The sequence below is a fragment of the Somniosus microcephalus genome, chromosome 11 (assembly GCF_052327205.1).
Source record: "Somniosus microcephalus isolate GS21.2 chromosome 11, FLI_Smic_1.0, whole genome shotgun sequence".
NCBI lineage: Eukaryota > Metazoa > Chordata > Chondrichthyes > Squaliformes > Somniosidae > Somniosus > Somniosus microcephalus.
Window position 1 is genome coordinate 213,336,137 of NC_140997.1, and position 15,597 is coordinate 213,351,733.

Here is a 15,597-nt window from a genome sequence, read left to right on the forward strand (position 1 = left end):
CAGGTTTTTTATGTCCTCTTCACTCACTGCTTTCCCTCCCATCTTTGTATCGTTGGCAAACTTGGATATGTTGCACTCGGTCCCTTCCTCCAAATCGTTAATATAGATTGTAAAGAGTTGGGGTCCCAGCACTGACCCCTGCGGAACACCACTAATTACTGATTGCCAGCCCGAGAACGAACCATTTATCCCAACTCTTTGTTTTCTGTTAGATAGCCAATCTTCCACCCATGCCAGTATATTACCCCCAATCCCGTGATTTTTTTATCTTGATCAGTAATCTTTTGTGTGGAACCTTGTCAAATGCCTTTTGGAAATCCAAATACACTACATCCATGGTTCCCCTTTATCCACCCTGTATGTTACATCCTCAAAGAATTCGAGCAAATTTGTCAAACATGACTTCCCCTTCGTAAAACCATGCTGACTCTGTCCTATTAAATTATGTTTATCCAAATGCTCTGTTACTGTTTCCTTAATAATGGACTCCAACATTTTGCCAACCACAGATGTTAGGCTAACTGGTCTATAGTTTCCAGCTTTTTGTCTACTTCCCTTCTTAAATAAGGGTGTTACATTAGCAGTTTTCCAATCTGCCGGGACCTTTCCTGAGTCCAGGGAGCTCTGGAAAATGATCACCAATGCATCCACAATCCCTACCGCCACTTCTCTCAAGACCCTAGGATGTAGGCCATCAGGTCTGGGGGATTTATCCGCCTTAAGTCCCATTATTTTACTGAGTACCATCTCCTTAGTGATTTTAATCGTGTTTAGCTCCTCCCCCCCCCCCCATTGCCCCCTGTTTGTCCAGTGTTGGGATATTTTTAGTGTCATCTACTGTAAAGACTGATATAAAATATTTGTTCAGCGTCTTTGCCATCTCCATGTTCCCCACCACTAGTTTCCCGGTCCCATCCTCTAAGGGACCAACGTTCACTTTAGCCACCCTTTTCCTTTTTATATAGATTTTTACATAATTTAATAGGACAGAGTCAGCATGGTTTTATGAATGGGAAGTCATATTTGACAAATTTGCTCGAATTCTTTGAGGACGTAACATACAGGGTGGATAAAGGGGAACCAGTGGATGTAGTGTATTTTGACTTCCTAGAATAAGGGGCTGCCCTTTCAAAACTGAGATGAGGAGAAACTTCTTCACTCAGAGGGTAGTAAATCTATGGAATTTGCTACCCCAGAGAGCTGTGGAAGCTGCAACATTAAATAAATTTAAAACGGAGATAGACAATTTCCTAGCAGATAAGGGAATTAGGGGTTATGGGGAGAGGGCAGGGAAGTGGACGTGAGTCTAGATTCGGATCAGCCATGATCCTATTGAATGGCGGAGCAGGCCCGAGGGGCCGTATGGCCTACTCCTGCTCCTACTTCTTATGTTCTTATGTTCTTAATGTCAACAGCAGTGGACCCAGAATAGTCCTCTGTCAGCCACCCTTATTCGCTGTCCCTCAAACAGAGCTTTAGTAAAGGGCCAGCTTGTGCAAACATAAAAACTTGACGCCCTGCACTGAGGAGAATACCCATTTAGCCAGAACTAAGGGGTCATATACTTATGTCAGCTGTGGCTCAGTGGATAGCACCTTTCACCCAGAAGGTTGCAGGTTCACGTCCCTCTCCAGAGATTTGAGTATAGCAAATCTAGGCTGACACTTCAGTGCAGTAGTGAGGGAGTTCTGTGCTGTCTTTTGAATGAGATGTTAAATCGAGGCCCCGTCTGCTCCCTCAGGTGGACGTAAAAGATCCCATGGCACTATTTTGAAGAAGAGCAGGGGAGTTATCCCTGGTGTCCTGGTCAATATTTATCCCTCAATTAATATCACTAAAAACAGGTTATCTGGTCATTATTGCATTGATGTTTGTGAGAGCTTGCTGTGCGCAAATTGGCTGCCGTGTTTCCCACATTACAACAGTGACTACACTTCAAAAAGTACTTCATTGGCTGTAAAGAGCTTTGGGATGGCCGGTGGTCCTGAAAGGAACATAGGAACAGGAGTAGGCCATTCAGTCCCTCGAGCCTCTTCCACCATTCAATGAGATCATGGCTGATCTGCGACCTAACGCCATATACCCACCTTTGGCCCGTATCCCTTAATACCTTTGGTTAACAAAAAGCTATCAATCTCAGATTTAAAATTAACAATTGACCCAGCATCAATTGCCGTTTGTGGAAGAGAGTTCCAAACTTCTACCACCCTTTGTGTGTAGAAGTGTTTCCTAATTTCACTCCTGAAAGGTCTGGCTCTAATTTTTAGACTATGCCCCCGAGTCCTAGACTCCCCAACCAGCGGAAATAGTTTCTCTCTATTTACACTATCAGTTCCCCTTAATATCTTGAAAACTTCGATCAGATCACCCCTTAACTGTCTAAATTCTAGGAAATACAACCCTAATTCGTGTAATCTCTCCTCATAATTTAACCCTTGGAGTCCGGGTATCATTCTGGTAAACCTACGCTGCACTGCCTCCAAGGCCAATATATCCTTCCTAAGGTGTGGTGCCCAGAACTGCTCACAGTGCTCCAGGTGTGGTAACCAGGGTTTTGTATAGTGAAAGGTGCTATATAAATGCAACTCTTTCTTTTTATGCAACAATTCTGAATGATGAAGCAATAAATTGCAACGCTTAACGGTATACAGGCGGGGTGAGCATGCTCTGTGCTTTGGTTGTTATGTTCTCTCTGGCCCAACTGACTTAGAACAAGGTGGGTCACAGTTTTGACTGCGCTTCCCATCGTTAATAATCGATGTTAAGGAAATAATTTTTAGTACAACTCTCGGCAGCAAGCCCAATAGGAGCAAGGCAAGTGTGACCTTGTCTACATGGTGAAGACCTTTTTAAAATTGAGTTGTTTTTCCAAGCGGTCGTGTTGATTGGTGCGGAGTTTAAACGGTACCATGTACGCGTTCGATGTGATTATGGTAAACCCGATGTTTGTAGATGCAGTTAGCAGACAAGAGGAAATCTCCCGCCCTGGATTGTGACCCTTTATCATCCTCTCAGCCGCACTGCTTTGTACAAGAGGAAGAGTAAAGTAGGCGGTGAATTATCAGCAGTGTGGGCACGTCAGACTGGAGCATGCAGCATGTCATTAACAGGACAACACTGGTTATGTTTACCTATTTATAACAAAAATAATTTGCGAATTTCAGCCACAATAAGTCCAAGGTCCAGGAGTAATCTACACTTAAGGTGAGGTGACGCTTCATGAAGATTAAATGTGAAAATTATATTTTTAAAAATACCCACTGCCCTAATGATCTTGTTGATTTTCCATCAGCTTATAAACGGGAAAACAAGCAAAATATAAATTAAATCAGGAAAAAAAAACCCGGCTGGAAATGCACACGCTGGAAATATCATAATCTGCCTCTTCACAGACACGGGCGGTACATTTGGAGCAACTTCTGTGTTTATTTCAGATCCCCCCCCCCCCCCCCCCCAATGCAGTGTTTCCCTTTTTTAAACAAGCGAGATAGATCGTTTATGCGCAAGCTAGATTACTGTAATAAAATCCCCCCAAACTAGCCGAATACAGTCATTAGAAGCCCCAGCAGTCCACAGTAAGCGGAGCTCAATGTCTGCAGTGCAGCTTTGAACACCCAGGAGCACAGAGCCAGGATTTGAACGCGTGCCATGGCTGGTTCGGGTGCGCTGTCACTTTAAGAAAATGTTGGCGACTCAAACCCCTTGAAAACTGATCTTGCTTCTGTGAGGTTTTTTTTTTAAAGGATTCACATTCAGTGCCCGGCGACAGATTAGCCAGAAAAATCACACAAATTCGGCAGCCCACACAAACCTCGTTAGATGGGATTGACTTTGCATTGCTTGGAGCTCCTTTAAAAGATGCACAGTGGGCAGAGAACAGTGAAGCAAGAAGCAGGAAGAGTTTACACAAGTTGGTAAGAGTTGAAAGGATTCCCCACCCTCCACACACTTACCCGACAGACTGCGTTTACTATCTGGAGGAGACTCTCTCTCTCTCTGCCTCTCTGACCCTCGGCCACTGCTGGACTGGGACTGTGACAGAATGAGGTGGCCATTCACGATCCTGGCACTGACCGTCTTGGCAGGAGGCTGGGGCTGTCAGCTGCCCCACGACTGGAGACCACAAAGTGAACCGTGCCGAGCCGAACTGGCCGAAATCATCGTCTATGCCAAGGTGCTGGCTGTCTACAAGGACACGTATAGCGTGCACAACTACCTGCCCTGGCAATATGACACGGACCTCTTCTACTCCGCCGAGGTCGAGCTGCTGTGTGACCAGGCCTGGGGCAGCATGTTGGAGATGCCAGCCGGCGCCAGGTTTAACCTGACTGGGCTGGGATATTTTCCTTGCCACTCTTACACGGTCATGGAGAACAACACCTACTATTTCTTCGTCAGGTAAGACTGCCTGCTGCTTTCTGAGACACGCGTGGGGGTTAGGGGATGGGGTGGCTGGATTTCACTCCCTTTTTATCCCTGTCGACACTGAGATGCAGTCCTCAGTACCAGTACCTGGGACCAGGTTGGTCCTACTTGCAGGCACCATTCTACCTATTGGCCTCACATTCAGCGTGTTCTGAAATGCTGTTCAAGCCTCCCTCCATGGTAAAAAAAAATGTCACGATCCCCTCAAATTGATGGGCATCTTTTGGGCAGATCTGACCCCAACTGTGAGGGAGAAGCTTGTTTCTCTGACACTTTTCCTTTGGATGGCGTGAACAGTAACTTCAGGGAGCCCCCCACCACTACCAGTTTAATAAAACGTTTGTCTCCGCGTATTTAATAACCAAACGGCGTCTGTTCAAATTCCATTCGTGCATGTGCGGGTTGTTTTACTTGCTGGCTGCCTTCTTGGGTCGGGGAAATCTGAGATCTTTGGATTCTGAACCGTTCAGAATATAATTAGCATCCAGTCCCAGGTACAGCAGCCTAACTTGAAATATGTAAGTCCTCGAGCTTCTTGCGCACTGCTGCAACAGTGGCGAATCGTTTGAAGCATTTTTACTCCCAATTGGATTATTGAAACATTTATTAAAGAGATGAGGTTTACCTGGGACTTTGGCAGGGTTGTAACCTAAGAGCTGACTGGAGGCAGCGGTGCAAATGTTTCTGTTCTCTGATGAAAGTGGAGATTCTTATTTACATCTGATGGGGTGGGTGACGTTATTATCGATTAGATAGAAAGGCAAATCTTAGAGAGAGTAACAATACTGTGGAGGAGGAATTCCTGGAGTGTATATGGGATGGCCTCCTGGACCAATATGTCGAGGAACCAACTAGAGACCAGGCCATCTTAGACTGGGTATTATGTAATGAGAAAGGATAAATTAGCAATCTTGTTGTGCGAAGCCCCTTGGGGCAGAGCGATCATAATATGATAGAATTCTTCATTAAGATGGAGAGTGAAGTAGTTGACTCAGAGACTAGGGTCCTGAATTTAAATAAAGGAAATTACGATGGTATGAGGCGTGAGTTGGGTAGGATTGATTGGGGAATGTTACTCAAAGGGTTGACGGTGGATAGGCAATGGCAAACATTCAAAGATCACATGGATGAACTACAGAATTTGTTCATCCCTGTTTGGCATAAAAATAAAACAGAAAAGGTGACTCAACCATGGCTAACAAGGGAAATTAGGGATAGCATAAGATCCATGGAGAGGACATATAAATTGGCCAGAAAAAGCAGTAAACCTGAGGATTGGGAGCAGTTTAGGATTCAGCAAAGGAGGAGAAAGGAATTAATTAAGAGGGGGAAAATAGAGTATGAGAGTAAGCTTGCAGGGAAAATAAAAACTGACTAAAAGCTTTTATAGATATGTGAAGAGAAAAAGATTGGTGAAGTCAAGCATAGGTCCCTTGCAGTCAGAATCAGGGTAATTTATAATGGGGAACAAAGAAATGGCAGACCAATTAAATACATACTTTGGTTCTGTCTTCACAAAGGAGGACACAAATAACCTCCCAGAGATGTCGGGGAACATGGGTTCTAATGAGATGGAGGAACTGAATGAAATCAGTATTTGTAGGGAAATGGTGTTAGGAAAATTGACGGGATTGAAGGCCGATAAATCCCCAGGGCCTGATAATCTACATCCTAGGCTACTTAAGGAAGTGGCCCTAGAAATAGTAGATGCATTGCTGGTCATCTTCCAAAATTCTATAGATTCTAGCACAGTTCCCTTGGATTGGAGGGTAGCTAATGTTACCCCACTGTTCAAAAAAAAGGTGGTAGAGAGAAAATGGGGAATTATAGACTGGTAAGCCTGACATCAGTAGTGTGGAAAATGCTAGAGTCCATTATAAATGATGTAATAGCAGAGCACTTGGAAAACCGTGACAGGATCGGACAAAGTCAACATGGATTTACAAAAGGTAAATAGTGCTTGACTAATCTACTGGAATTTTTTGAGGATGTAACTGGTAGAATAGATAAGGGAGAACCAGTGGATGTGGTGTATTTGGACTTTCAGAAGGCTTTCGATAAGGTCCCGCATAAGAGATTTGCATGTAAAGTTAAGGCACATGGGATTGGGGGCAAGGTACTGACTTGGATAGAGAACTGGTTGGCAGACAGGAAGCAAAGAGTTGGAATAAACTGGTCTTTTTCCAAGTGGCAGGCAGTGACTAGTGGGGTACCGCAGGGATCGTTCCTAGGACCCCAGCTTTTCACAATATATATTAATGATCTAGACGAGGGAACTAGATGTAATATCTCCAAGTTTGCAGATGACACAAAGCTGGGTGGGCGTGTGTGCTGTGAGGAGGATGCCGAGAAACTCCAGTATGATTTGAACAGGTTGGGTGATTGGGCAGATGCATGGCAGATGCAGTATAATGTGGATAAACACGAGGTTATCCGCTTTGGTGCCAAGAACAGGAAGGCAGATTATTATCTGAATGGCAATAGATTGGGAGAAGGGGAAGTGCAACAAGACCTGGGTGTCCTTGTGCACCAGTCGCTAAAGGTAAGCATGCAGGTGCAGCAGGCGGTTAAGAAGGCAAATGGCATGTTGGCCTTCATAGCGAGAGGGTTTGAGTACAGGAACAAAGATGTCTTGCTGCAGTTGTACAGGGCCTTGGTAAGACCACACCTTGAGTATTGTGTGCAGTTTTGGTCACCTTATCTGAGGAAGGATGTTCTTGCCATGGAGGGAGTGCAGTGAAGATTCACCAGACTGATACCTGGGATGGCAGGAATGACATATGAGGAGAGATTGGGTCGATTGGGCTTATATTCGCTGGAGTTTAGAAGAATGAGAGAGGATCTCATTGAAACTTATAAAATTCTAACAGGACTGGACAGACTAGATGCAGGAAGGATGTTCCTGATGGCGGGGGAGTCCAGAACCAGGGGTCACAGTCTAAACATAAGGGGTAAGCCATTTAGGACAGAGATGAGGAGGAATTTCTTCACCCAGAGAGTGGTGAACCTGTGGAATTCTCTACCACAGAAGGCAGTTGAGGCCAATTCATTGAAGATATTCAAGAAGGAGCTGGATATATTTCTTAAGGCTAAAGGGATCAAGGGATATGGGGAGAAGGCAGGGACAGGGTACTGAGTTTGGATGATCAGCCATGATCTCATTGAATGGTGGATCAGGCTCGAGGGGCCGAATGGCCTACTCCTGCTCCTATCTTCTATGTTTCTATGTTCAGGTAATGAGATAGAGAGTTGGATATTCCTGCTTATCTGATGAAGGTAGAGGGTTTTTTTCCCGTCCCATGGAGGAGAGGAACATTTCTGTCTCGCAAACGGCGACATTTCTCACCATCAGAGCGATGTGGAATTGTTTCTGTCTATCTGATGGAGATGAAGTGTCCCTTGCCATCGGTTGGAGGCAAGGATGTTTCCGTTTACCTTACGTGGATATTTGCTTCCAGCTATTAGATTGGGATGAGAATGTTTCCGTCTGTCTGATGGAGATGTTTTTGCCCATCAGGCGCAGATGTTCTTTTCTAACTGATGCAGATTTTTCTGTTCATCAGACTGAGATGTTTATATTTGATGCAGATGTCTCTCTGCATCAGATGCAGATGCTTCTATTTATCTGATGGAGATGTTTGTATCTGGTGGAGATGTTTCTCTTCATCAGACGCAGATGTCTCTGTCCATCAGATGCAAACGTTTCTGTCTATCTGATGGAGATGTTCCAGTCTGTCTGATGCAGATGTTTCTATCTGATGCAGATGTTCCTGTCTATGAGATGGACAATTTTTCTGTTCATCAGACACAGATATTTCTGTCTCTCTGATGGAGATGTTAGCTCACGGAGATGTTTTTTGTCCGTCAGATGAGGATGGGGATGAGGATGTTTTTGTCCATCAGATGGCGATAAGGATGTTTTGAAAATTATTCGTCTTTAAGCATATCCGAACATGATTGGCAATAAAATGGGAACTGGATTTAATCAGAATATGCTCCATGATGAATTGATTCTTAACAGTCGTTAAAAATCAGTGACAAGTCAAACTATTATTCAGAAATTCATTTGAGATGCCACGCTCCAATGATAAAACTCCCCATAACTCATATAACTAGTTCCTAACCATAGGTGTTGTGGCAGAGTGCAGGAAACAACTTGCAAAACAGTTATCAAAAGGCTTTTTGATGCGTTTTTTCCTTTGGTTTTCAAACAATTGGAAAAATAAAATGGAAAGTTCAAAGTGGCCCCTGAAGACAGTCTCTCACCTGAAAATTAAATCATTATTGGCCTTTTAATTGAAAAGCTTTGATACAATTCAAGCCTGGCCACAATTAGAGATTGGCAACTGAGTGTGTGAACAGGCTGCCATAAAAGCAAAATACTGCAGATGCTGGAAATCCGAAACAAAACAAGAAAATGCTGGAAACACCCAGCAGGTCAGGCAACATCTGTAGAGCAAGAAACAGAGTAAACGCTTCAGGTCGATGACCCTTCATCACTTCTACGGATGCTGCCTGACCTGCTGGGTGTTTCCAGCATTTTCTGTTTTTGTTTTGGATTTTCTGAACAGACTGGGTGTTTAGAATGTGCTCCCACCTGGCACTGGTCTCCCTATTATCCCTGGGCACATATGCCATCCCAATGTGGGGCCAGTGATGGCGTGAGGCTGGCACACAGTGCTAATTCAGACTATGCTTTTTAAAAAAAAATTACACATTCATTCATGGGATGTGGATGTCGCTGGCAAGGCCAGCATTTATTGCCCATCCCTAATTACCCTTGAGAAGGTGGTGGTGTGTCACCTTCTTGAACCGCTGCATCCGTGTGGTGAAGGTACTGGCACAGTGCTGTTAGGTAGGGAGTTCCAGGATTTTGACCCAGTGATGATGAAGGAACTGTGATATATTTCCAAGTCAGGGTGGTGTGTGACTTTGAGGGGTACTTGGAGGTGGTGGTGTTCCCATGCGCCTGCTGCCCTTGTCCTTCTAGGTGGAAGAGGTCACGGGTTTGACAGGTGCTGCCGAAGAAGCCTTAACAAGTTGCTGCAGTGCAACTTGTAGATGGTACACACTGCAGCCACGGTGCACCAGTGGTGGAGGGAGTGAATGTTTAAGGTGGTGGATGGGGTGCCGATCCAGGGGACTGCTTTGTCTTGGATGGTGTCAAGCTTCTTGAGTATTGTTGGAGCTGCACTGATCCAGGCAAGTGGAGAGTATTCTATCACACTCCTGACTTGTGCCTTGTAGATGGTGGAAAGGCGTTGGGGAGGCAGGAGGTGAATCACTCTCGCAGTATACTGACCTGCCCTTGTAGCCACAGTATTTATGTGGCTGGTCCAGTTAGGTTTCTGGTCAATGGTGACCCCCAGAATGTTGATGGTGGGGGATTCAATGTTGGTAATGCTATTTAATGTCAAAGGGAGGTGGTTAGTCTCTCTCTTGTTGGAGATGTTCATTGCCAGACACTTGTGTGACACAAATGTTACTTGCCACTTATCAGCCCAAGCCTGCATGTTGTCTAGGTCTTGCTGCATGTGGGCATGCTTCATGGACTGCTTCATTATCTGAGGGATTGCGAATGGAACTGAACACTGTGCAATCATCAGCAAACATTCCCACATCTGACCTTATGATGGAGGGAAGGTCATTAATGAAGCAGCTGAAGATGGTTGGGCCTAGGATGCTGCCCTGAGGAACTCCTGCAGCAATGTCCTGGGGCTTGTTAATGTACTCCTAATGAATGGCACACTTAATTCTCCAGCTGCCAGCTTGCATGAATCCTCTTTGCTCTTTGCAGTTATTAATTATCATTTTAATGACACTCTTTAAAATCCAGTTGAAGTGTCTAGTAAAGCAAATAAATATCTTGGAAATTAAAGCTCCCCCCAACCTGAGAGGATTTGGCTCATTTTTAAAGGGGGGAAAAAACAGGAAAATATGTTCCTTCAGGGATTTCAATGAGACACGTAACTAACATACTGCCTCGTTTTCATATATACACAGATATCAACACTGTTGTATCATTTTAGTTTACAATATGCAATAAAGCACTGGACTGAGTTTCAGTCTGAACTGTCAACCGGTTTCAAAGGATTTCACCCTCATAACTGTCAAGCTGTCGAACCACAAGGAAAAATCGTGTTTAAGCATATCAAAGCAAACATGTCATCTTAGCTGTCACCAGGTTAAGTCCACCATGCAACGGAATAAAAGTCAGTCTGCCACATTTGTATTGCTTTTGCAAATCATTGTCATTCCGAATACTACAACTCACAGCTACACATGTGCCAACCTAGGAAACCAGGAAAAGCCCAGCAATAGTTTCAAAAAAGGTGACAACTCAATAATAGCCCCAAATGTAAGCCTATACTGGCCAGAATTTACTGTAACCAGCGAACAAACAGCACCTGCCATCCATTAGACCTGCCCTTGCCCGTTTAATTTCCTTGAGCTTTTACAGGGCAAGTTGTTGCAAGTGGGACACCCAAATGGCCCGGCGCCCTCTACAGGGCACCTGGGACCTGCGTGAACAGGGAATGCAACCGTGTATCTCCTTAACCAATCAGATTGAAGAATTGTTAATGAACAGTGCAGAGTCTGAACCAGGAAATATCAGTTAGAATAGTGAATTCAATGTCAAATCAGGTACAGTAAGCAAAATAAAAGAAAGAAAGAGTGGATTAAGAGAGAAAAAAGAGACAGAAAGAAAAAAAAGAATTAATTAAAAAAAATTAAATCTCCAACAATTAAAAACTGAAGGAATGAGACTCCACACTTGTAAAACTCCATTTTCAGTGCCAGAGAGGTTGTTTGGCAGTAATTAAGTCATATACATCATTAAAAACATAATTAGCCTGAAATGAACAAGCCCTAACTTTCTGTGGCGAGTTTAGTCCATATTTACGACACAAACACAGGAACTTTATGTCTTTCAATACTTTTGAATGGGCAGCCAGACGGTGAGATGACATTTTTGCGCATGTTTACAGCAGAGCGGCATATCTCGGATTTTCACGTTTAACTGTGCATCCATGCTCGCCTGAAGTTGCTGTCCGATTTGTGCATAAATAACGGTCAGCACTGTTACCCTCACCGTTATTTTTACAGTAAATTGTGGCCTAATATTTAGTTACAGTGCAGTGGGGCACCAGCTTGTCATAACTTAAGATGCTTGTACAACACAAGATTGTAGCAAAAAGTGCAGGCATTACCCCTCATTTCTTGCAGAGAAATTGATGTGACTATGTATTGGCATTCTGTTGCTAAATCTGATTGTTAAGTTGTTTTGAAACTATATATATGTTTCTCAGCGTGACATGGAGACACGCTTCTCTCCCTCTCCCAAGTGATGCTGGGGACTCTCCTTCTCTTCTCCCCAGCTCATGCTGGTATTCACCTGCTCCATTCAGTGTCTCCTCCCTCGGTTCACTCTTGTGCTCTCCTCTCCCCATCAGGTTGCGTTCTCTTCCTTCCCCCTCTAGTTCACGTGGCCACTCTTCACCCCTCTGACCTTAAGATACTGACTAACCACATGAAAAGCATTTTTATCATGCCAACTCATAATGTGAGGTTGAAAGTAATTATTTGGAGTACTCAGTATTATTATTCGAAAATTGGAATAATTATTTCCATGGGCTCTAAGATGTATATTTTCTGGCTACTTATAGAAATCCCTCAAAGCTACCATTATATAATGCACTCAAGTTGCATTGAGTGAACCCTACTTATCGACAAATTACACTTTGATGTTTCTATAGTAATAGCACAATTCCTCTTTATTGTGAACAAGGCAGCCAAGTTTCTAAAATTAGCTGTCTCTCTGTTTTAATGAAACCTCTCAACAGATTTGGTCAAATTTTGCTTTGGTTTGGTAACATTTCATCAATCATGCAGTTAGACCACTGGGCAAAGTGGAGCACTAATACCATAAATCTCACAGTGAGACCACCCAGTAAAATATATTACACTAATACCATCAATCACACAGCAAAACTGCCGGATAGGGCATAGAGCCCAATGCACATTAAGTGACTTAATAATCATACTTTATTTCCCACTCCACTGGTTAGGTGCAGGTTACACTGGCCCAGCAATGATGTTTAAAGGAATATCCTGGAACAAGGCCCCACAATACATTGGTACACTTCCCAGAGGTCTGAATTTCTAAATCCCTTGAGCAGGGTTGTACAAAAAATATTTGTTCTCTAGTAATGCTTACTAGAAAGTATAAAAGCAATAAAAGAACACAAGAGTATGAATCTAGATGGGGCCACTTGTTCCAGAAACTGCATCTTCCAGTAATCTGTGTTTATGTGATCAGGAACATGCTCCATTTGTTATCTGCATACTGGATTGACCATGGTCCTACACTACAATATCTCTCTCTTAAATGGCCAAATATTCAATGTGGATCAGAATGTATACAGGTTAAAGCATCTAAAATATTTATTTACAATGCAATGGAATTATTAAGTACAAAATAATTTAGCAAATAGGAATGAGAGGGGGGTTGTTTAAGAGTCAGGATGCCATTTCAGAGAATTTGGCCTACCTTAACCACTAGTGGTGTGACTAGGCATCAAAGCATACCTGTATACCTCTGGAACCTTATCACAGGTTTCCATGTTCCAACTTCACAAGTTGTAATATAATGAAGAGAGGGAAAGGTCTCAAACCTACATGTTATCTGATTTTTGCTTTAGGCTCAGACTTACATTCCTTACACAGAATGTTGCACAAACCAGCTGCTTAACCCCCCCCCACCCCCCGCAACGAAACTCACATTTAAGGGTAGTGCCTCTCCTCTCGCAGAAACTGGAAGCAATATCTTTCCCTCTGCTCTCTTGAAATGGGAAGTGTTTTCCTCTCATTTCCCATTCTGAAGAAGGCCCTTTTCCTGGACATCCCAAAACATGATGCAGCTAATTAATTTATTTTTGAAGCGTAATCATCATTGTTATGGAGACAAACACAGCAGACAATATGCGTAAGGCAAGATCGCAGAAATAGCAAGTGGCAAGAGAGGAGGAAGGGACAGATAATCTGATTTTGGTGATACTTGATGAGAAAAGAATGTGGGCCAGGACACCAGGAGAACTCTTCGAATAGTGCCATGGGATCTTTTACAACCACCTAGACAAGCAGATAGGGCCTCAGTTTATTGTTTCATCTGAAAGGTAGCATCTCAGACATTGCAGCAATCCTTCAGTACTGCACTGGACTATCTTCCTAGAAGCCCTGGATTGGGGTTTGAACCCACAGCCTTTCCAACTCAGAAACAAGAATTCTACCAACTGAGCCCAGCTTATATTAGTAGACTCCTTCCCTGTGCGTCAAGAGCCAATCTAAACCTATACCATTGGTTCGGCCACTCTTAGAATATTGTGTTCAATTTTGGGTGGCGTACATTAGGAAGGATGTCAAGGCAATGGAGAGTGTGTAGAAGAGATTCACTAAGATGATGACAAAGTGAGAGGCTTTAGTTATGAGGAAAAACTAGACAAACGGCTCTTTTCGTTAGAACAAAGAAGGTTAACAGGAGATCTGATAGAGATGTAGGGGCTTGATAAGATAAATAAAGAAAATTATTTCCAGTGGTTGGTGAATGGGTAAGTAGATGGCACAAGTTTAACCTTGTCACCAAGAAAATGAAAAGAGAGATCAGGAGATTTGTTTTTAAGTATATAGTTAGTTAATGCCCTATCAGGAACAATGGTGGAAGCAGAATCCATAATAATAGCTTTTAAAAGGGGAGTGACTAAAGGTTTGAAAGAGAAAAATTGAAAGGGTTAGAGGGAGAGGGCAGGGGAATGGAAATAAGTGGGTAGCTCAGAGAGCTAACAAAGGCGCGGATTCGTAAAATGGCCTCCTTCTGTGCTATAAAAAATCCTTGGTGGGTAATTTTAACTTTGTTGCTGGGCAAAAAACGGGTGATAGCGAATGGCCAGCCCGTTTTTGCACCTCTCCCGATTTCCTTGCACTCCAAGTCCCCTCTGTTAACTCTGTTTCTTTCTCCACAAATGCTGCCTGACCTGATGAGTATTTCCAGCATTTTCTGTTTTTTATTTCAGATTTCCAGTATCCGCAGTATTTTGCTTTTGTATCAATATTATCACCGCCCGATTCTAAACATGCGTTGAACTCTTTATGGACCCCAGTACGTAGAAGTGGCAACTGTCCGTCCCCCTTAGAAAAACTGACAAGTTCTTAGCCCATCCCCTCTCTGGAGATACTGCCTGTCTCTTCCTCTTGCTGCTTCCTTCCTGCAGAAACTTCTTGGAATAGTTTATCTATCTTCTTCTACACAGGGAGGAGTCTCTGTCCCTTCCACCTCTCTTGCCACCCCTTCTTAGAAACTAGACCTACCAATTTATGGCAACGAAATGTCAAATTCTGGTTTTATTCTGGTATCCCAGGAATTTTTTCTAGTATTTTGAGAACCTCATTCCACAATTCCATCTGTTTCTTACTGGAGCCATTGGTTGATGATGCCCAAAGAAGTCAAATTCTGTTCTCATTACATGTAAAAGGAGGCAGAATCCATTATTGCTATCCCGTCAAAGTCACACACATGTTGGAGGGGACTGGGAGGCAAATACAGGGACTCTGTGAGGTTCTTGCATGGAGTGACACAGCTCTGTCAAACTCAGAAGAACACTCAGCCACTGGAGTACCACAGTGCTTTAATGCACGGCAAGGGGTGGGACGTAGGGAGCTTTCTTGTGAATTTCTTGTGTAAGATTATGAAATTTCATTCTATTTCAGGCTGGATGAGAATTACAACATTGTGCCGCACGGAATCAATTTCCAGGATCCAATTTTCCCAGACACCACCGAGAACAAGAGGATGTTTGCGAGTCTCTTCCAGTTCTCTAACTGCACCAGTAGCACCCATCATCACACCTACACTCCTGAGTGGGAACTGCAAGAGGATAATCGGGTAGGGCTTTATTGAATAGTCTATGTAATTAAAAGACTAGGCCTAGAAATTGGATCTCGCTGCAAAACAGGGGCCTAAGCGTCCAATATGGTGGGCGTCATGCGTGCGCTCATTCTGCGCTGCCTGCCATATTGGTTAGGGCTGCTTAGTAGGCATCTAGGGTGCGCGCCTGAAACAGGTGTTAGGTCCATTACATATGCAACTCGGGGGTCTGATGCCTACTTCAGACCTCT

General features: G+C 43.6%; 1 protein-coding gene across 2 annotated transcripts in view; it reads left to right on the forward strand.

The window, feature by feature from the left end:
* Window positions 1–15,597, forward strand: part of LOC147111205 (coiled-coil domain-containing protein 3-like) — a 323,375-nt gene that overhangs the window by 295,108 nt on the left and 12,670 nt on the right. The window contains exons 1-2 of one of the 2 annotated variants that reach the window (XM_086001870.1): window positions 3,482–4,398; window positions 15,190–15,364. In XM_086001870.1, the coding sequence (XP_085857996.1) occupies window positions 4,043–4,398; window positions 15,190–15,364 (531 nt within the window). In that variant the 5' untranslated portion in view covers window positions 3,482–4,042. Of the gene's footprint in view, window positions 1–3,481; window positions 4,399–15,189; window positions 15,365–15,597 lie in introns of those variants that run through there. The other variant, XR_015080062.1, reaches the window with a different exon arrangement.